We start from the raw sequence: 23,371 nt of genomic DNA on the forward strand, positions 1-23,371 counted from the left end.
TACACAGAGGCTGAAATCTGGCTAGGAGAGGAAGAATTCTGAATACCTTCTGCCGCTGTGTATACAAAACTTATATAATTTTTAAAGAAGGCTCCTTGCTGGAATAAATGATTAAGTTTTAGACTGTCAAAAAAGACAACATACCTTTTATTGTGGTGAATAAGAAACAACTCTCATCTTGAAAGTTTTGAACCATCTACAAAAAAAAAAGTTTCAAAACCTGAGTATAACCAAAACACAAAAACAAAACAACTCTCAACAACCCTGGTATTAAACACAGCCTTTTGTGAGCAATCACATATTTTTGGTTTTGTTCAGCAAGTGACAGGCATATACCAAATTAAAATCCATTACTATCGAAATACTGCTCTTTACTCTTGTGACAATCAGCTGGGAGCCTATTACTGCTGGCCATGGTTTTGGAACTCTGTGGAGCAGACACTTGAACAAGCAGAGTTCAACAGTGTTTAAATGCTCTCTGCCTTTGGGTGTGCTCAAAATAAATATGTACTAAATAACTGCTGCAGCTTGTCAGAACTATACAAACCAGCTGCCTCTGTCTTCTCATAGTTCCAGTTTAGTCAAGCAGAGGAAAAGTCACATTTAAAGAATCCTTCTGTTCATTTTATTGTAAAGAAAGAAATACTCTAAATGCCAGCAAACACTAGGATTGCTTTATCTAACAGAAAAACCAGTAATAAATGAGCAAGCATAAGAAAACCCCTCCACTCCCAGTCACAAATGAAATGCCAAAAAAAATTCAATTACCTGATCACTAACAAGAATGTGGATGCCTGTGGGACCCTGTCTGTAAACTTGGTTGATCTGATGCAAAGGAATATTAAATGCCAAAGCAAGCTTGCGTGTGACTTCTGAGGCTGCCATCTCCTCTAAGTAGATTGCATGATAAACTACAAGAAGAAAATAATTTACATAAGCATGGTACTAATGGATAACAATAGCTATATGAAAAATATCTGAATTTATTTGTTTACTTTATATTTCCAAAAGTCTTAAAACCTAAAACTTTAAGATTACTCTCTCCCTCTTCTCATTAAAAGCATGAACTGCGCTAACTCTTCTTTCAGGGAAAAGTCATAAACACAACCCTAATGGGGGGGGCTTCTATTTGCTCTGAGACTGAAAGCATCTTCCACATTTTTTCCTGTGTCCTGCACAAAAAGGCACAATCAAGTCAAACAGTCTTAAAAATGGATCTTTAGAGAGTCACCTAAAGATGGATTTGACAGACACTGTAGGCAGTGTCAAAATCAGGAAATACCTACAACCCACTTATGTGCCTGTGCTGCTGCTTTAAATACAGATGTAGATTTGGGTTTTTTGGTAAACAAAGCCTTTTGCAACTGTCTGAATTAACTTTCTACAGATGACCTCAGAGCTGAATGGAACACAGCAGAGAGAACAGTAAGACAAAGCAGCTGTTCAGTTTGAAGCTGTATTTACAGTTCAGTATCAGTGCAAGAAACCCCTGGCTGCTCCAAGTTTGCACGTTCTTCTGGCTGAAGATATCGTGAGAGAAAACATGTATTTGACAAGCAGCAGTATTTTATTTACAAATCCTCCTCCACCTCAATTCTTGAAAGGAAAATCCACAAGCACTATTGAATTAGCCTGTGGAGATTTTCGCTGGGGAGAAAGGTCTTTCAAAGCCAAGAGCAAGTAAAGAATAATTTTAAATAGCTTCATTCTCTTAATTGTAAGAGTGACATGGATTTACGAATAAACAGTTACATTTCCATCTGTGTTGAATCAACAGTTGTCAAGGAAATAATACTAAAATCAAGAGCACATTCACTACTTGGCTGTTTTTTCTGTCCAGGCTCTACAGTTTTAGTTCAGTTGCACAGAAAATTACAGCAAAATCTAACAGAAAATGGGAAAGAATTGTTTTATTTGCAAGAAGCTTTTACATGCACCTGCATTTATATGGCTGATGCCTTGTCTGGAACAACATGCACTGATTCCAGAGCTCCTTCATTCATGACCATGTAACTACAGTCAGTTCTAGCAGCGGACTGAAAATGCTCAATGGTTTAACCTCGAGAGGTTTCAGGTTCCGTTTGCTCTGTGCTGCTAAAGCAGCAATTCTGCTGTGGTACAACTTCCCAGGGATGTTTTGTACAGCAGGAGCAGCAAGTCAGCCCCTTCCCCGTTGTTTTCCCTTCCCCACCCATCCAGTTTCGCTGCCTGCTGTACCGTATATTGCACCGTTGCTGTCTCCGCTGCCCGTGTCCTGGCGTTCCAGTTGGATGCTCCGTAAGGGCTCCTGGCACACGTAGATTGTTAAACGGGGCCTCACGGACCTGCAAGCCAAGGAAATCACGTGTCACTCAAAAGCAATATGCCCTGCAAATACAGGGGCTGATATGCCACAACTGTAGGTTTGTTTTGATAACAGTACACTTGATATGGCTTTTATCACCGAGCCCAAAAAAATTAAATTAATCTCTACTTAGTAAAGTAAGTGGTCTCAGATGCTGCTGAATTTAAACAAAGTTTCAATCCATTCAGAGCTCCTATGGATGCTGCTTGTTGGACTCCTGTAACAGGACTACTGAGTAACAACAGCAGTTTTTCCAGGAGGGCCTATAGTACCAAATACCCATTTCAGACAGAATTAGACATACCCTGGGGTGCTGCCTGTGTTAGCACTCAACACCTGTAACCTCAAAAGGCCTCACTGGTTGTTCTTAGCTTCCCAAATGACCAGTTTTGAGCCTTGGCAATAAATTCATCCATGTCCAAGACACTGGCAGGGCCCAACTGCACTGGTGCAGCCTTACAGCCCACCTGGGCATGTCCTGGAGGTGTGCACAGGAGGAGAGTTTTAAACACATTGCTGCCAGCTGCTGAGGCAGATCACACAGGCACCAAGGCCCATCCTGACACTAACTTCCCAAATCTCCCAGTTCCAGAATCCCCATCTAAACCCACTCAGCCTCACAGTCAGCACATCACCTGGATTTCAGTGCATTATACAGCCGAATTCCATCGGCCGGACCACAGATTTGTACCAGATCTTCTCTTGTCAGCTTTAATAAATCAGCACCTGGACAAACACATGAGGATTTAATGAAGATTACTGCAGCACATAAATTCTTTCTAAAATAAATGGTATGTTCATTTAAACTACGAGTGCCAAACTTCACCATGACAAAAACAGAATTTGGGACACAGGAATAAGTAGACATCAGACCAGGCTCTAGGGAGTGCCAAATAAATCAACCTGTTTTCCAAAGGTGGTGAGTTACAGTTTATGCTGTTTACAGCTTTGAAACAGTACGACTCTGCAAGGCACACAATTTCTGTGGAGAAAGATGACTGTTCTAGAGAAACAGTGATTTTTGCTGGCACCCCAGGGTAGTGTATTTTGTACACAATCAAAATACAGAGCAAAAATATTCCATGTTTTGTCACGCAGTGAATTACCCCAGACACTCAACTACCCATCCATCACTTCCTCAGTGCACTTAAGTTACAACAATGCACTCGAGTATAGAAGGTGCTGCTGAAGCCAAAAATGGGAGGACAGATTTTTTGAGAAGCAGCATGAGTGTCAGAGAAGAAAACAACACTCTGAAATATCAGTCATTGTAATAGATGAGTGGGAAAACAGGAAAAAATAGTCTTTATGCATGAAAATACTCCACAGACTATCCAGGAATGCACAAATAAAAGCCAGCAAAAAAATAACTGATCAAAGCCCTTAAACACTATAATAAAAAAAAGCCCCAGACCTGAGGTAGCATAATAAAATTCAGATATGCTACACTGCTTGCTTAAAAAAAAAAAAAGGCACCAGCTAGCTAGTATTTGACTTTTTAAAAAATAATAATTAAAAAGAAGAAAAGTTTTCCAAGAATCTTTATCAGAAATTTGGTACTACAGTTTATGAAGAAAGCTGAGCAACACTCATACAAGAAGCACAGGTCAAAAACTAACCAGCAGCAGAAAAATAAACCTTCTCAGAGAAAAAGCCTGGTACAAAGAAATTCTGACAGAAGCATGAGCTAAGCCAAGAGGCAGAGCTGGCATCATTCACAACACTGTCCCCATCAAGTGTCACCAAAGAAAAATGAATTTACTTATAGTGAGTACTGTGTCATATCACCCTTTGCACAATTCCAAGGAATACTGAGGAAGCAAACACCAAAACACAGCCCCACACAGTTCATCTACTGCCATGTCTTGTGTTCACACATACAGTGGAAACTGCACTGCTCTTTAACCAGCAAACTAGTAAATAAATATGCATAAATATGTATACCATAATGTACTTAAAGAACTCTTTTCCCACAAAAAAACCTGCTCAGTAACACAAAGAACGAAAAAAGTAAACTACAGATACCTGAGAAATTTGAAAAAAGCCTTGTATAGGCAGAGAATCGCATAAATATGTATACCATAATGTTCTTAGAGAACTCTTTTCCCACAAAAAACCTGCTCAGTAACACAAAGAACGAAAAAAGTAAACTACAGATACCTGAGAAATTTGAAAAAAGCCTTGTATAGGCAGAGAATCTATTCTTGAGCAACCATTGCTGAGTTTCCTGGATTGTGGCTGAAGGATGAAGCTGCTGTAAGAAAGAAGATTGGATACAATAATTTGGATACTAAAAAACCCAAACAAAATCCAAGAAATTAAAAAATATCTCCCTCGATTCAACACTTTCTTATAACATCAAGTGTAAATCAAATATTCTGACACAGCTATAGAAATACACTTTTGATCAGTACCAGAAAGCAAACACTCACATCTCCTGACCCTTGAGAGGTTCCATCTCCTTGATGATTTGGGGAGGAAGAATTGCTACAGATTAAAAAATAAAACCAAGTATTACTAAAATTCTATAAACCAAAATATTTAACCTTTGTTGAAAATTAACTTGAAATTTCCAAAACAATAAATATCACAGTTGAAAGAATTAAAAGATTGCAACTTGTTAAACCTAAGAGAAAGACCATTCCACAGTACATGGATCAGACCACACCACTGCCAATAACTTTTGGATGAACTGCAGGTTTGGTTACAGTAGTTTAATTAACACCTCAAAACAAAATGCTTTCACCAATGCAATTTTTGTTGAAAAGTTTTTGAAGATATTTGTTGGACCTTTTTCTTGCAAATTATACTAACTGTGTATGATGGAAATAAAGACTGTTCTTACTGAAGAAAGCTAAAAATAGTTTCCATAGACAAGGACTACATTACAATAGTGAAAAGGTAAAGTATTGGCTATATAACAAAGGACAAGAAATTCTTTTAAAAAATGTATAGTAAGGAAGAAGGATGGTGAGGCAGAAGTAGTCACCTTATAACTGAACCATGTGATGCAAATGTCATACTCTAAAATGAATATATAGGTCAAAAAAATCTCCCAGTTCCCCAGTGGAAACAGAACACAGTTGAATTTAGTCAGAACGTGTTCTGAATAAGCCTGATTAAAATGTTGCCTTTAATGGGGATACAGAAGGGAAACCTACCTGTCTGGGACACTGTAGGTGTTGTGCTGAGCAGAGGTGAAAGTTGGAGCAGGAGTAGGACTGTTGTTCACAAATGTTGTAGGAGTATCTGGCCATGGTGAGCACTGAAGATAAAGAATTAAAACTTAAGTTTCTCTTGACAAAACCTTTTTTACTCTGATTGTACACCTCTCTCATTTAAAGCCAGGGGTTTATCCACAGACTATTCTGATCTGCACTTCCAAATAAAGACTCACTCTATGCCACACATTACATGCAGATATTCCAGGTAAAAATCAGCTCTGTTTATCTTGTTCTTTTATGAAGACTTCTATTTATACTGTCTTCTCTTTAAAAAATGTACAGATTATTCAATTTAAGCCAAAACCAACCAACCCCCACAGCCACCTGCTGGAAAAAAGTCTTTTATCCTGAACAGGATGAAAGGGCTGTTTAAACTGCCCCACAACAAAAAGTGTACCATAATATTAAGTGAAGCTATGAAGCTAGACTGCACCTTGTGGATATATTTAATGTATATTAAGTCATCACAAGTATATGATAAGCCATCTAATTTTGTCAGTAGTTTTTTGAAATCATTGTGATAAAGCTTTTCGAAACAAGGCTACCTTTTAGTGCTTCCAACAGTACTAAAAATCCAGTATTTTAAAGAAAAACAACAAACAAAATTTTTGATATGTTCAAATACATGATTAAAACAAGCAAGCAGCCCATGATCAGGTAAGCTAAGACAATGTCTGTTCAGATAACAAAGATTTCTGACATACTTATCATGTACCAGCTAAATACCTTGTAAGAAATTTCCAGATTTATATCACAGCCTTGTAGAACAGGGTGGAGGGGAACAACTGTGACTTAATACCAACAGAAACTTGTTTCAACAATTTTGTGTTGAAAAATCTTTCCTTTATCTGGGGGAAACAGTAAATAAGGGCAACACCAGCTGCCACCCTCTGTAAGAGAGATAACCATTTCTGTGCTGGACCCCATTCTTCACTTCTCAGCATCAGATGGCAAGTTCCCCAGGATGGCACATGGAATTAAAATAAATTTGTCTTGCATGCAAATAGCTTAAAAATTAGGAACTTGCTTTATCTGTCTGAGATTTAGCATTTTTGTTCACCACAGAGTCCACAGTCTGATTACATGGTCAAAGCCACCCTTTGGGCTACAGTGTCCCCACACATGCTCCTCTATAACCTGGTAGGGTGACACATTCCTCCTCCAAATCTGTACATTCATTCCCACCTGTTGTCTCTCTTCTCAGGCTGATTTAATGTTAACCTTAAAGATGTTACATCAGGTAGTTTACAGTAGCCTTCATTCCCTAAATATGTGGTACAAAGCTGTAATTTTAAAATAAAAGCGCAACATAGTAACATTAACCTTGTTCTTCTGAAATATTTTAAAAGTGCAATTAAAATTCTTTAATTTTGTGACATTCTCCTCCTAAATTTTAAGCCAAGATGTTTAAGCCAAGATGCAAGTTCCACATCCTTGGCAACCATTCCAATACAAGATTCTAGCCACCATATATTTACATTCAGGGGCAGAGAAGAATGCACTGGTGCCAGAGAACACCTTCTGAGCCATTCCCAAGGTAGCTACTGCAGCCGGTGTTTCTGTCCTTCAATCCCAGCTGAACTTCATCACAACGAAGCTCTGGGTTTAAATCCAGGAAGAAGCACATTTGCAGTATTCAGAAAACATTTAGTCTGAAGTATTCAGAAAAAAAAAATCCCAACCCAAAGCAAGTAGCCTTTCTTCTCCCATAAACATGGTTTCCTGCCTTGTCTCCTATTCCAGCAAAAGCACCACTATCCACTGAGACTCAATAGGCTGGTTAAAACCAAAAAATAAATAGTAATACTACTGCAACACATCTATTGCCTCTGCTCGCCTTGTTTGTGTCTTACAGGTTGGGGAGGGGAAAAGGAGCATTTGAGCACTGAGATACTTAATTCTGAAAGGTTCAAGGAACAAGAAAGTCTTCTAGCAAGCAGCCTGAACTGATTATGCTTTTGGAATCACTCTCATGCACAAATGTCCTGCACTTCACAAACTGGATTAAGCAAATGCCTGGCAGACCCAAATCCATTAACACTACAAAGACTAAGCAAGGATGTGTTTTCTTTTCTAACATCCAGCATGATGATTCTGGATTGAGGGGGTGAGGGCTACAAGTGGAATGGATCACAGAAAGCAGCCCTGCTTCCCTGAAAAAGCATCTGCTATTGTCACTGTCAGGGACAGATCATGACTTCGTCCTTGTGGACTGATCCATCAGGATGTTTCTTACATTCCTAAGCCAAAACTGAGTTAACCAAAGGACATTCAGGAAGTTAATGATACTAATACAGAAGTCCCTGACCAGTAACACAAACCTAGGAGAAAATGTCACCCTGTCACAAGGAAGCATTCAACCCTGTAAAGCGCCATCACAGAACAGAAAGAAGATTGGCACTGTGTCTTACCTCTAAAAAGCAATTAATATATACTGATGAATTTGCCAAGATCATGTATTTGAGGTCTCAAGACTAAATGCTCTCCATTACTAGCACACTGATACAATACTCCTGATAGCACTATACTGCAGAAACTATGTCTTATTTCCAAATGGGCATTAATTCAGGAAAAAACTATTCTGGTTTCAGATGTCTAACCACCTTCTGTAAAGGCCATGAATGAAGCTTTACTGAGTTAAAAAGAAATTCAAAAGATCTTTCTAAGTATGACTTATCAGTCATTTAGGATTTAAACTCAGAACATTCCTAACTGCAGAGAAATTGCAAAATCTCAAGTTATTCTAAGCCATGGTTTAATGTACTATCCCTTCCTACCTCAAATATACTGGAATCTGCCCAAATTCATGCCTTACAAGAGAGTAAAGCTGAACCTTGACAAAGAACTGTATACTATATTCAAAGACCAAATAAATATGAAAACAAAATACAAAACCAAAATACAGTAAGTCTAATTTGCTCTCCAATTTAGACTTCTACTTGGACACACAGCACCCCTTAGAGAATAAAGCATCAATTTTCTTATACACGGTATGGAGCAATCTTTCATTTCTACTATTTAACATTCCAGTTTATTTCAAGGTCTATACGTGGAAGTCTTTTAACTTCCAGGTGCTCTATAATCAACTCTATCTGCAAAAAAATTACCATTTGACCAAGTTTAATCAATTTGTATTTTATATATTCAAGCTTGTGACATATAAAACACAGTACTATGAAAATCAACCAAAATACTGCAGACAGAAAGAAGGGCAAAGGCCTAACTACTAAAACACAAATCTTCCTGCTTTTATAAATTCAAAACAGGAGAAAGAGGAAAAAAAACCCCACAGTTTTCTTTTTCATTAGATAAGAACTAACTTTTACATACAAAGAGAGAGGAAAACAAAGTGCCTCCTTCATAAAGTGGCCCCAGAATGAAGGTAACATGTACATAAACATCCACTCTGAGGTCCAGAAGGCAAGGTTAAATTTGTAGCCTTTTATACCTACAGAAGAAGTTAATGCTCCATAGTGTGAAGAGTCTAACGAGCAGTCTAGCTGTGTCCTGTTTGGACAACACTGAGAGCAACACTGCAGACCTGCAGTGAATGCACTGAAGTTTGATACATCCAGTGAATTCAGAGAAGTAATGGAAAAGTGAATGAAAAAAGTAATGAAAAATTTTCATAAGAATGCCTTATCTGGATGGCATTCTTATGAAAATAAGTGATAAGGGAAAGATGGGTGATGGTAGCTAGGAAAAAACCCTCTGGTTCTTTGAAAGGACAGAAGAGCAGAACGAACACTCAGAAAGGAAGCTCCACCAAATTCTTCACATTATGTTAGAAAGCTATAAGAATTAAATTCAAAAGAAAACAGATTCAATGTTTTCTGAAGGAAGCACAGTAAGAAATCAATCTGTCCAAATCCAATTGTGACTGTGCTGGAAATAATCACATAGGAGGAAAAAAAAGGCAGCAAAAAATTGTAATATCTAACAAATCGAACAGTAGAATCTTAGAGGGGTGAAATAAAAAAAAAAAGCCAAAATACAAAATGAGATGCAAAAAGCAATTAATGAAAGGTTAGGTTAGGTGCAGCAGGAAGATAAGAATTCACAGCTTTAAAATCAAAGAATTATACACAGGATCAACATTAATTTCAAAATTCAAAAAAGGTAACTGAGTACTATTTCTGGGCAACTAGTAAGCAGCACTGACTAAGTCTTGACTGCGTCTAGTAAAAATACATTCCAAGCAATTCCAGTTTGGTTTTTTTCTGTAATAGAGCTACAGTTCGTACAGGAAATGAGAAATAAAAAGATCCATCATATAGAAACACATAACATGTGAAACAGTGTCTATGTCATACTTAAACATAGTCTTCACTTCTTGTGTCTCAGCACCTCTGTGACAACAGTACTGCACAATACAGAACACTTGATCTGCACGTCTGAGGAAGTCTGGAAACGGCCAAAGCTTCTGATGGCCACATTTAGGAAGACAGATTTGCAAGGACAGAACTGCTTTAACTAGAAACATTTATCATCCCTGTCCATATCTACAGGGCCCACAAAAATAAGCATGTCTGGTGACAAAAGAAAAAGGTCAGTGATTGGCCTTCAAGATGTAGATCAGATACTCCTTTTCTACATCAAGGAAACAAGTTTTACATTCACCTTCTAAAACCAGTACTGAGTGCATAGCAATAACCAAGGCTTTTCTAGGAATACAGAAAAAATACTGTTTCTAGGCATTTTTTATGGGCTTGGTGATTTCTAATAATTTTGCTAATGATAAAAAACATTGTAATGATGGAATTAGCATGTGTTGAAGTCTGCAAACAATAGCAAATTAGGGATGCTGAAAAGATTTCATCCAGTGTGGATAAAATTCAAAATGGTCTCAACAAACTGACCAAATTATCTCAAGGCAGCATTTTATTACAGGCAAATGAGAAACAGGAATAGTGAACTGCACTATTAAGAGAACTGAGAAGCTGTACATAGCTCCTATTCAAAACAGCCTGTGGGTCATTATCCTTTGTGTACTTTGGGTAAGACAACAGAAGTCCAGTACTGTTCTATCTAAGCTCTTCTTCACTACAATTAAGGAAATGTAGAATTAAGGTAATTCATAGAATCTTAGAATTCCAAGATATTATTAAAGAAAGGTTAGACAACTTCTAGTTAGGATTTAGCTACAGTTTGTCTGGCTCTGGACAATGGATTTGTCTTAATCTGTTTAAAAATACCTTTCTCTGTTATTCTTCCTATAAGCAACAATCATTCAATGAAATATTTGTAACCGCATGAGAAAAACACAGAAATCCCTCCAAGGACAAGCTTCAGAAGATGCTTTATAAGCAAAAGTGATAAAAGTCTGTTTTCTCCTGCCTCTCCCCCAGGGCCAGCTGGAACAAGTAAAAGAATGTACTGCCAAAGAATCATAAAGGTGCACCTTAAAAGAAAGAACAAAAACCAAAAAAACCCAACAGCCAAGAACATTAGAAGGTAAATTCAGACAGCTCAGTGCGTACAATAGTTTTGGGTGCACAAAACAGAAAATCCAAATATCCTCCAAAGAACCCATCTGACTAATATTGCTTGTTCCTTCCCACCCAGCTACATGGATTATAAACAACAAGAAGCATATACTGAAGTATTTTATAACCAAAATGTAAAACTTTACACATCACTTTCACAGATCATAAATACCAGCCAAATCATGCTTAAGCACTATTGGTAAAGAGTTTCAGCACAGTATTGTGTTCAAAGAACAGTCAAACCATGGCCTTCCACAGTCACCTTATCAACTTGCCAAATGAAAGATGCAGAATTGTTCCTCCTTAAGGAACAACATTTAAGAAATCTAAAATGCTAACCCTTGGCAGGATGACTGCACGGGATATATGTCAGGGAGGGCACAGGAGATGCCAGATTCCCTCCGAGGTGCACAGATAGGGTAACATAACACAGATCATGAAGATGAGCTGACTCTTCTGAACTGCATTAAACCTGCTTGGAGCACAGTATGTAGATGGCTAAAGGAATAATCACTAACAATCATCTGTAACACAACATGGCTTTTTAAAAATACTGATGTACATGAAAACTTCTACTGAATATAAGCAGAAATAGGAACAAACCACTAAATGCAACTGTTCTTACTTCCACTAATTACACATGTATAGCAAAGCAAAATGCTATTTCATTTCAAGTCATATAAACTGAAAGCTCTTGACTCAAGTTACACAGTCCCTCTGCAACAGTTTAAGTGTTAGATTTAGGAAGGATTCCTTTGCTGAAAACAAACATGGAGTAATTGAGATACAGAGAAGTGAATTAAGTTAAGACACAGCAATCAAAGTATTTTTACTTTACAAAATGGAAGTTTCTCCTATATCTAACACTGCACAAGGTATCTTGCATAATCAAAAGGTAAGCAGAAGTCCCTTACACTGCCTCGCTTTGCCAGAGAATCACCGTAGTCTGCTGGCAAAGTCCGCTTGCTGGACTTTTTCTGCTCATGTTCAACTGCATCTTCAATTATAGGCTCAAGCCTCATCTGGACAAACACCAAAGATGTGGATCAATTTCTTTTCATTATACAGTGAGGAAAGATCTAAAAGCCTTTAAAAAACTTCTGAAATATTTAGAAAACTGCATAGAACTCACTGATGTTTAAATAAAAAACCTAATGAGGCTCTGGCCTTCAATTCAGTAATCTCTGAAAAACAGATTTGAAGCTCAAATTTGGTAAATAAACTTTAAGAGTCCCCCCTCATTGATTTGGTTTTTTTGCTTTTCAGCTGCAAGATTTTGAAATCTGTATCAAGTCTTGCTCAAGGATTCAGTACAGTCAGTCAAACAGTGTTTAATCTAAAGTGTGTTTTAATACAGCATCCATTGAGTATCCAAATCCAAGTTTACTAAACAAAATCTTAAAACTGAACGTTGCTGCTTGCTGGACAAGTCTGTCAAATAAAAAGTTTATCTCTATGCAGAAATAATTCTTCCCCAACCCTTCCAAGACTGCAGCTCAGTAATCTGCTGTATCTATGTATATTCTCCTCAGTCAGCAAATGCAATTTTATTGTTACCTCTGTAAGAACTGTGGTGTCATATGAAGGCTGATACTTCTCTTTTTCATGTGCAGTTCGCTTTTCCATCTTTTCTCTGTCTGTTTTCTGCTTTCTGTCTGCTCCTTTGGGCTAAAAATGAACAGTTATGTGAACATAAGCACAACTGGGAAATGGCTTTATAACTGAAATCTGATCTCAGACATGAACCATTACAAGCAGTAATAAAACCATTTCCCATATCTTTATGAAAATTACAGACTTAAGGATCTGTTTTCTAATGTTACCTTAAAAACTTTGATTTGACAACTGGCTGAATGCAGATGATCTGTATATTCTCCATTTTCCGTCTGTTTAAAGGTGTCAACCTGAATCCTAAAAGGAACTCCTTTCTCTCCTCCATGTTTACGAGGTGTAAATTCAGTGCTGATACAATGTACCTGAAAAGAAACAATGACCAAATAAAAAGGACCCTCAGAAGCATTTCAGGCATGAACTTTATTATATGTTACCTACATCACATAAACAGTTTCTTGTAAAAAATATAGCAAAGCTATAAAAGGTCACTGACTGGAAGAGTTTTTCACCTCATGCACCCTCACCTCAGGGTATTTTCAAATACGCCCAGCTCCTTTTAAAGTCCTGAGATCTTTTAATCAGGGTGTAATTGCTTCAGCTGCTACATCAGAGTGAACACTATGTTTATAAGCTATAAAGACCCCTTAAGGGTATCTAGGGAGAAAATTGGTGCAATAGAAGGAATTAGGAATAATCTCACTGGACAGTGCTCCAAATTTATTTTGCTTCCTTATGGAATTTTAAGTGAGCTGTAGAACAACCCAACTATAGTGGCATAATATCAGTTCCATTTTCAGTCTGTTATAATCTTTTGTAAGGAAATGTATAAACAAAACTATTCCCTAATTTATCTCACAGTTCTTCAAGAAGACTACATTTTAACAATTATGAAACTCTTACTAAAAAAAGTATCTCTATCTAGCTCACAGTTAATTTCCTGACAATATAGAATTTAACCTATTTTGACAGCCAGAGGAAGAAACTTTGCTACCTGAAACTTTACAGCCATACTTTTTTACAATGAAATCAGGTCTGAGACAAAAGTAAGCAATGTGAACATAAACATTTAGTCTAAATAATTTCCAAAGAAAGCATGCTCATTTGCTCTGCATATCAAATACACAAATAATAGAATTCCTACAAGGAAGCCTACTGACATAGTAAGAAACATCTTTTGAGTGCCTGATTTAAAACCCTTTTCTTGTAGGACAATACTTTTAATTTTGAAATCTTAAGCCAAGCTTCTGCTGAGAGCAGTAGTAAGAGTTACAGAAAGGAATGTAAGTTAATTGTTACACTTCATACAACTAAATATTTTAACTATGACAGCTTTCTTCAAAGAGTTGTTTAAAAGCTTTTTTAAAAATTTTTTCTATAAACCCAAATGAAATAGAAAAGCCTTACTAGGGACTCTAATAGATGTACGAACCCATGTTTTTTCACCAAGATGGTATTTAATGGCCATCCCACTAAACCAAGAAGCTTTGTAGTTCAAGTATACTGCTGTTTGTGACTTGAAAGGCACCAAACACAGACATCCAGTCAAATAAAGTTTCAAACCTGAATAAAAGCAGATGTACATTTTGTTGGATCCCATAAAAATTCAACTGCGTTGAGTTGGCTTGGATTTGTCTTGATATCAATGACTCCAACAGACATTGGAATATCTATTAAAATAAGCAGCATATATTTCAGAAAAGTAAACAGAAAGTAAACACTATAAATAAATTGTAATATAAGATTTATATCACCATACACAAGGTAGGATGGAAAAATGTGGGCTTTGGTGGCTTGGCCAGTTTCTTAAGACTGATACAAAGAATCTTAGTAGATTCAACACGTAAAGTGCTCAAGGTTTTGGGTGCTTTTTCATTCTCCTCCCCTGCTGCCGCCCCTGAGGTTATGCACCAAAAATGATCAAGTTACACAAAGTACACAAACCATGTTGGTATCGTTTTCGCAGTCTAACAGAGAAAGTTACTGCTCTCTGTGTTCTCCTAATCACTGCAACAATTAGCAATCAAAATCAGAAAGAATATTAAATGTGTATGGCTGCAGAGTTGCCATCTTACTTTCATAGCACTTAAAATTTGAAAAGAATGTAGACGTGGTAAGAACGTTTATATTCAAAACACACACTATAATAAAGTATCATCCAGAAATCTGGTCTGTCCTTTTTCATCAGCCTGAGCATCAGTGTGAATGTGATCAATTTAAATTTGGAAATCGAAATCTATACAGGGTCAACAAACAGTAACACTTATACCTAAGTCGAGCAGTCTGTCCCCAGGGCGGTTCCACTTCCAACCTTCTAGCTGCTGGTGCTCTGTGTACTGCAACCTTCTGTCATGGAACACAACTCTTATAATGCTCTAACAAAGAGGAAAACAAGCCTGTGATAAGCCAGAGTCACTACACACAGAAGTACTAAACCATCCCAAAATAGCCACAGTGCTAAAAAATACATTATTTACAGAAAAAATTTGGCGAGCATCAGTGTCCCAAAATATTCCAGAATACAGAAATAGAACTGAGCAGCAGGACTTACTTGAAAATGTGGTAAAAATGAAAGGGAGAATTACATCTGGTTGGATACTCAAAAGGTCACTATGAATTACATACAGTGAACTGAGAAACACTGGCAGCACAGTATCAACACTGTGTTGGCAGCACCAAATTATTTTAGAAAGCAAACACCAAAGATTTCATTTATTAAGAAAAGTGGTGAATATTACTTGATTATTCTTTCACTGGGAATTCTGTAAACTTGTACAGCACATTTTAAGAAATAAAATAGAAAATTCCTTCCCTAGTACTATTAAGATATTTACAGAAACTCTATGATTTTACTTAATAGAATTAAAAAGTTCCACATTTTCTCAACTACTCTAGATGAAATATTCATCCAGAACAACTACAATATGATTAATTTTATTCAACTAGAAGCAATTCTCTAACAATACCTATTTTTGTGGGCAGTTTTGGTACTGCTAAATGAATGCACATATAAAGCAATTTGTTACAAAAAGGCTGGAAAAATACTGTATACATTGACTGTTACCCAACAAACAGAATGTAGACAGATTTGCATATTTTTTCCATTATTCTACAGTCTTCCTTGTATTAACAGAAGCTGAAACTTTTAAATGGAGTGCCTCTTCAAGATGGATTGCACTTCCTTGGGTTTATTTCAAAGATAATGGGCAGCAAATGTGTGTGCATGTGTACAAACAAACGCACACACACAAACACACCATTCCTTCTGCACTTCAAACTGGCATGTTTGGAACTTGGAAATATCTGTAGCCACCATCACCTCCATGAAATTATTTCTTTGGTAAAATACTAGATTTCAATATTTAATTGTGCAAAATGGAAAATTCATTGATGCAGCATAACAATACCTTGCTATGGTAAAATTGACTTTTCTAAACTTTTACACTGCTTTGCCCTATTGTACCTACTAAATGACTCATCACCCACATACACAGCTAGAAAATTACAGAAGAGAGACACCCAAGGCCACAAGGAAATAGCACCTAAGGGGGCAAAACAGTCCACATGCTTTTATTACAGCAAGTCACCGTGCCAAGATGTAAAAGGTTTAATTACAGAACTCAAATCCCACTTCTATGCTCATGTTTAACTCTTCCTGAAATGATCTCTAAACAAGCATCCCACAGACAAATAAGAACAAGGCCTAGGACTATATAAGCAAGCCAAAGATCACAAATTACACAGCCCAAAGCTGGCAGGTAAAGATTTAGCCTCCCACAGGCACACTGTTCTGGTGCATTTATCAGCACCACTTTCAAAGTGACTTTAATTGAAGTTTTTCCCTTCCTTCCTAATACCTGAATAAGATTTTTTTTTAAATTCAATAAAATCAATAATCATCAGGTGCTTAGAAGAAAAATCCAAACCCCTCCATCAGTTCTTTTAATAATTTGCACTCCAAATTGGTTAATTTTTCAGTTTGCCTCATTTTCATCCTTTATAAAATACCACCAACAGTACCTTCTACTACCATTGAAGCACAAGGAGACAAATCTGGAACTGAGGAAAGGGGCTCAGCTGTGGAACAAACTGTTCAACAACCAGCAGAATTAGAGATCCATTCTCCTATGAATCTATCTCCAATATACCACTACTGCAAAACCCACGGGTTGGCTCCACATGTTTTCTGTAACACTCACGAAACATGATCACAATACCTCCACTTTTATCTAAATGATCCCCTACCTTCCTCTCACCTCTCCTAATCACTTGAAATGGACAATGTGATGGTTCAGAAGACACTGGATACATAAATCCACAGACAACTACCTTAAGCTTTGCATAAATACTTAGGTCTACAGCGCACACAAGTGTGCATTGGGTACTTATATCCATACATTTTTATTTGTAAACATCACTGGTCCACATATTCTGACCAATACCTAGTGACAGCATTAAAAAAAAAATCCATAGAATACACAGTCTCAGGTTTGTTAGTAACACTATCTATTGAACTTAAATTCACCTTCACCAGTTTTCCATTGATCTCTGGTATGTCTCCAGCTTTCCGATTATCTAGCATCCGGATCTCATAGGACTGACCTTTAAAGAAAAAAAATTTTCATGGTTAAAAGAGCAAAAGCACAAGGTTATTTTGTATTTAATGCATTTAGATTAACTTTTGGCTCACAGGACACGAGAATACCAGTACCTGAAACTTGAGTTTGAGAGACCCAGATAACAACGTGCACTTCACACCATGCATATTAACAAAACAAAGTGACATTTTTGTTCCCCTTAAAACCAGAGACATTTTCAAAGTTTAATTATTTAATTTTGTGTCAAGTGTAACTACTTGCTTCTTTTTTTTTCTGAAAACAAAACATTTCAAGGCTGAATTCCTTTCTTTTTTTAAAAAATACTGAATGGCAACATACTGAGAACCATTAACTGGTCTTCCAAAACAAACTCTTGTAGAATTTTCATACTTTTTCCAACACATAAGTACTATTCTCCCATGTTTAATTTTGTCCATATACCTGTTGTCTTTGTATGATTTCAGAAATAGACCTTTAAAAGAGACAGTTACTATTTATATCAACAGTATAAGCAAATCTATATTTCCAGTGAATATGATAAACTGTTGTGCTTCAAAAGCAAAGCTTGTAGCAATTTATTTAATCACAAGGATTGTTTTTTCCTTCCAGAGTGAGCACATATTCATTTGCATAATCATATTTCCCTAACTAAAATATGGGACAAAATAAATTTCAACATCTTCACTAAGATGAAATGCAGTAAAATCATCACCCACACTGCCCTTCAGGCTACCTTTATGGTCCCATGTATAACACATTTAAGACCTTCTGACATGCCCTACAAGGCAATAACCCTGTGAATAAGCAGATAACTTCTTCATCTCCTTTCACTTTTCACAGACTGATGTTACTTCCAACTATGGACTGTTTCAGGGTTTTTATTTTTTCTCAAACATAATAAGCATATTTATGTATATACTCTACACATGTACAGGCTTTCCTTACCCAAGCAGCATGTGAACATTGATATAGTCATTGATGACATAAATCCATATGAAATATATGTTCACCTAGCGCAGCTGAGTAAATAATAAATTCCTCCTCCTATATTTAACAGGAGGAAACTTTTGCTACAATTACTAGTGTTATTCTATTCAAACAGCTATAACACTTAAGTTCAACTATATTTAAAGTCAGCATTTCTTGGATCTGGCAATTTTAATAAACTTTCTCAAATATTTCTCTGTTCTCTCTCAACATTTTTTGGGTGGGGTGAGTAGGGAGGTGGGTGAAGAAAAAAATTCTAATTGTTTCTTCAAGAAGTATGCCTAGCCTTTTATAGGTACAAAATAGTATTAAGACAGTAGATTTGATAAAAGTAAAAATCAAAGAATACAAGACTTGAAAATGTAAAAACAGCTCTGGAAATTTTCAAGACAGAGGAATAAATACATTCCATTTTGGAGTTTTGGACATGTAGCCACTGTGAAAGTGTAAAAAGCACTACAGCACTGATTTTTGTCATCCCTACAGACTATACACACATCCCTTAGACTATACACACATCCGTTCTTTCCTAGAGAACAGCCAGAAGAATATAGTGACAGAGTCTATGGACAGTAAGTGAATCCAGTGTGAACTAAATTCACACTGAACTTGTGGCAGCTTCATTCACAAAAATCCCAGAATGTTCAAGTTTGGAAGAGACTTCTGGAGGTCATCTTTGGCAATTCCCCTGCTCAAGGCAAGGCCACCTACAGCCAATTGCCCATCACTAAGCCTGGCTGGTTCTGAGTATCCCAAAGGATGCTCATTGAGACCATACTTCATAAGCTTCTTGGTAAAGATCACATGGGAGAAACCAACAAAAGCCTTACTGAAGGAAATCACTTGTAAACAATGCCTACCACCCTCTCCTTGTCTAACATGCCACCCAATTCAGCACAGAAGTTTATCAAGCTGGTCAAGCATGATACCCCCTTGAGAAATCTGTGCTGCCTACTCCTGACGATCTTGTCCTTTATGTACCAGGAAATGGTTACCAGGGAAACACTGCTCCATCACCTTCCCAGGAAGCCTGTAGTTTACTGGGTCCTCCTTTTTGAAGATTAGAGCAACATTAACTTTGATATAGTCTCTAGACACCTCTCCTAGTCACCAAGATCATTCAAAGACTATTAATGGTGGCCTCACAGTGACACAGGCCATTGCCCTCAGCACTTGTGGGTGCATCCCATCAGGATCTGTGGATCTATGCATGTTCAGTTTGCTTAAGTATTCCCTGACCTGTTCTTCTTTCACCAAGGGTACATATTCCTTGCTTCAGAACTTTCCCTTCATCTCTAAGGCCTTGGATTCCTAGACCAGTGATACCAGAAAGGACTGAGTCCAAGAAGGCATTCAGTACTTCAGCCTTTCCAGTGGCCTGTGTCACCATGGCCAATGTCCTGTTCAGCAGGGGGTCCACTTCAATTGTCTTCCTCTTGCTATTTACATACTTACACAAGACCATCTTGCTTTTTACATTTTTCACCAGGTCCAGCTGGGCTTTGGCTTTTCTGATTGCACCCCTGCAGTCTTGGACAGTATCTCTGTACTTCTCTCAGGTTACCTGTCCCTGCTTCCATATGCTGTATGCCTATCTTTGGTATTTGAGTTCCCTTGCTTACCCATGCAAGCCTCCTGCACTTTTGCCTCACTTATTGTTCATTAGGATTTGCTGCACTTGAGTCTGGAGGAGTTAATCCTTGAAAGTTAACCAGCTATCTTGGGCCCCTCTCCCCTCCAGGGCTTTATCCCAGGGGACTCTACTCTCCTGAAGTTCAAAGACGTGATCTTGATCTTCTGCTTTGCGTCTTCCTCTCAGGATCATAAAGTCCACCATCTTAAGGCAAACAAGCCTGACTGACCTTGATACTCACAACCCCAATGAGCCTTTCCCTGTTCCATGAGGTATAGCAGAGCCATCCTCTACCACTTGGATCAGGAAGCTGTCAATCAGTGCTTTCCAGTCACACCCTGCTGCACTGTCCCTGCAGGAGACATCAGGGTGCTTGAGGTCCTCCTACAAGGACCATGGCCTGTGAATGTGAGGCTACTTCCAGCTCTTCAAAAAACATCTCATCTACTTGTTCATCCTGGTCAGGTGGCCTACAGCAGATACTCACTACAATGTCATCCATATGACACAATCCATCTACAGTCCTGATCCATAAGCTCTCAATTGGAACATCACATATTCCTAGGCAGAACCCCAGACATTCCAGCTGTTCTCCCATATAATGCTTAACCTCCCCTCCCTTATCCTCTTGCTCTGCCTTTCCTTAAGAGCCAATATCCCCACACTGTCACTGCGATCCCAAGATCACACAGATCTCATAAATCCTCATGCTTACTTCCTATGCTGCTTGCACTACTGATGTATGTGCACTTCAGAGGCACCTCACCATGCTGACTCTCCACAAAGGGCTTTGGTGTTTCCTTGGAACGATGCTCTACAGGCACTTACTTGCTCATATCCAAATGGAGGAGATGACCCTGTTTACGCCTCTTTTAGTTGATGCTGTGTTCCCTTACACACTCTTTGCTTATCAACCATGGCCATCACTCCCCCACAGTGCTGCTGTCAGTCACTCCCTTCCTCACTGTTCCTACTCCAAAGCCCTCTTTACCAGGTCAGCCACAAGCTGGCTAAGATACCTCCATTGCCCTTTCCAAGCTGGATCCCATCTCTCCCAAGCAGTTACTTGCTTCCACAGAAGTCCAAGCTTTGCTGCACTGTGTAAACCAACCCAAAGAATGCTTCCCTTTTAAAATTCTCTTCCATACCACTTCTGCTATTCCAGATAGATCTAGCTGAGCAGCAGCCAACCCAAAACATCGTCCCACAACTCCAGTATGTTTCCAATAGCTCCATTTAACAGATTTCACAGTAAGAACCCTGTAAACCCCTGAACAACCAGCCATCTGAAGGATGGATGAAGCTGGAAGCTCCATGATCTGAACTTCTAGAATAAGCTTCAGTTGAACATCTAATCACGTTAAATATTCCATCACAGTCTATTAAGATTTAGAATCAAAATCCACAAGACAAAGAAAGCTGAACTGGATAAGGATTGGAGATCCTAGGGCTTTAGAGCCAGAGGAGGGGGAAGAAGAGGTGGGAGGGTATGAAGCCATTGATATGGTCCAAAACAAATTATAAACGATTTTGATTTCAGAATACTAGCTGACTAAACTTAGGACACCAATATAATTTTCAATGTGAACTTTCTCAGAGAAAGATTTTATCATATGGCAATGACTACATTCAGATTATTCTACCCAGCAGTCAGTGGTCTCTCTACGAAAAAAAAAAAAAATTTCATGCAAACTAAAACCCAGGAAAAAAAAAGGAAAAAAACCCCAGCCTGGTTCACATGAAGTATTTATCTAGTTAATTTCTGGTAAATGTATACAAACTACAAAGGTAACTGCACTTACTGCAAAGGTAACTGTTTAAATATAATACAGTTCTGGACAGACATGTCTGGCTAATTTCAGAGCAATTACAGTGGTTCCTTTTATGCAACACCTCAGGGACTGACACTTTAACATTTATTATGACTTTTAAGGGCTGTCTGTGTGTACCTCATGCATACATCAAATTAACTTGTTCTTTTCAATCAAATTTAAACATAAATGCCAAATTAGACCTGAATTTTCAGCTATTACTGCCTGTAATTTGTCTCCTAAAAGCTCTGTTTGCTTGAATTTTATTGGGGGATGAAGAGAGGCAACACACAACAGGAAAAAAAAAAACAAAAAACAAAACCAAACCAACAAAGGAAGAAATCCCACCAGAATCCAAAGGGAAAGAAACACTATATTATAGCTGAGAGCCCACAAATTGGACAAAAAGGACTACTCGTAAGGCATCCTTACAACCTCAATGTCCACAACCTCATTTCTGACTGCATTTATTTTGGATATAGACACACGTGTATCAAAACATGAAATACCACTCCAGTTTCAGACTTGCACCACAAGCTGCATTCATACATGTATACTGACCTTGATTCAAGTAAGTGAGAGTTTCATCATATAATTTTACTGCTGGAGATGTTGCAGCACACATAACATACTGGAAAGGTGGATGTTTGGTCTCATTTTCTTGTGGAAGGCTGGAATCTTCCTGTTTGAAAATAGGCAGCGCCAAAACATCACTGAAAAGAAAAAAAACAGACAACTTTGAGATTGTTGGCCCTGTTTTGATTGAAGTTAAAGAAAAAAAGTTATTTGTGACTTAAAAAACCCCACAGTGAAATACATACTGACTTTTGTTACTCCTTTGATTACCAAAATCTATATGAGCAGCATCAAAAACATTTTCCACCAGACCTTTAGGCTAGGATACATAAACAATACCATGGGACTTAAGCACACAAACAGCTCTGCTGATCCTTGGAAAATCTAATCTTTGTTTCCATCTCCACTTAAAAAATTAAGTTTTCTCTTAACTTTTCACCGGTCAACACAGCCACACTTGCCTAATAAACCTGCAAATGAAAGCAAGGCTTTCAATATCTTCTTTGAAACAATGTATTTCCCAAAGTAAGTTACCTACACTGTGAAAGTATCTCTCTCCTCATTTAGTGCCATTATGTCTAAGCTATTAATTCTGTTGGCTTCCTGAAGCTTTTCTTAGGCTTTGGCACATTGATTAACTCAAGAATGTTTAAGCAGCAGCATATTTACAAAACATAAGCCATATAAAGTTTATGCCAGGATTCACTTCACTTATCTATGATGCATAACCACCAGAAAAACTTTGGAAATGCTACATTTCTAGAGAATAAAAAGCAATCCATGCTGTCCACAAGCTGTGGTAAGAGACACAGCTTCACCACAACCAGCAAACACATCTTCTGCTTTCTACAGAAATCAATAATCTGTATTGGTAATAATCTTCCTTCATAAATTACATTTACATTTTCAGGAATTTTTCTTGCACTGAAATTTCATTCAGGATGACATCACCTGCATATCCATGCAACTTTCTTTAAAAATGTATCCAATGTGAATTAGTATCTCCACAACATCTCACCTGTTCATTTAGTTTTTAACCAACATGTAGCTTGTATGTATCTCTGTCACGGATCACAAACATGTGCTCAATATATTTTGTAA

The 23,371-nt window shown here is 37.7% G+C and overlaps 1 protein-coding gene across 4 annotated transcripts in view; it reads right to left on the reverse strand.

Moving 5' to 3' along the window:
• UBP1 (upstream binding protein 1) overlaps positions 1-23,371 on the reverse strand; it is a 38,679-nt gene that overhangs the window by 2,481 nt on the left and 12,827 nt on the right. For 2 of the 4 annotated variants that reach the window (XM_039714955.1, XM_039714953.1), the window contains exons 2-15: positions 22,256-22,407; positions 17,191-17,267; positions 14,935-15,040; positions 14,229-14,335; positions 12,878-13,030; positions 12,612-12,722; positions 11,969-12,076; positions 5,506-5,609; positions 4,777-4,831; positions 4,505-4,598; positions 2,980-3,070; positions 2,218-2,324; positions 769-911; positions 145-196 (exon numbers count right to left, since the gene is read on the reverse strand). In XM_039714955.1, the coding sequence (XP_039570889.1) occupies positions 145-196; positions 769-911; positions 2,218-2,324; positions 2,980-3,070; positions 4,505-4,598; positions 4,777-4,831; positions 5,506-5,609; positions 11,969-12,076; positions 12,612-12,722; positions 12,878-13,030; positions 14,229-14,335; positions 14,935-15,040; positions 17,191-17,267; positions 22,256-22,407 (1,460 nt within the window). The remainder of the gene's footprint in view (positions 1-144; positions 197-768; positions 912-2,217; positions 2,325-2,979; positions 3,071-4,504; positions 4,599-4,776; positions 4,832-5,505; positions 5,610-11,968; positions 12,077-12,611; positions 12,723-12,877; positions 13,031-14,228; positions 14,336-14,934; positions 15,041-17,190; positions 17,268-22,255; positions 22,408-23,371) is intronic. The other 2 variants (XM_039714954.1, XM_039714956.1) reach the window with 2 other exon arrangements.

This window comes from Passer montanus, unplaced genomic scaffold (assembly GCF_014805655.1).
Source record: "Passer montanus isolate IOZ18808 unplaced genomic scaffold, ASM1480565v1 scaffold32, whole genome shotgun sequence".
Taxonomy (NCBI): domain Eukaryota; kingdom Metazoa; phylum Chordata; class Aves; order Passeriformes; family Passeridae; genus Passer; species Passer montanus.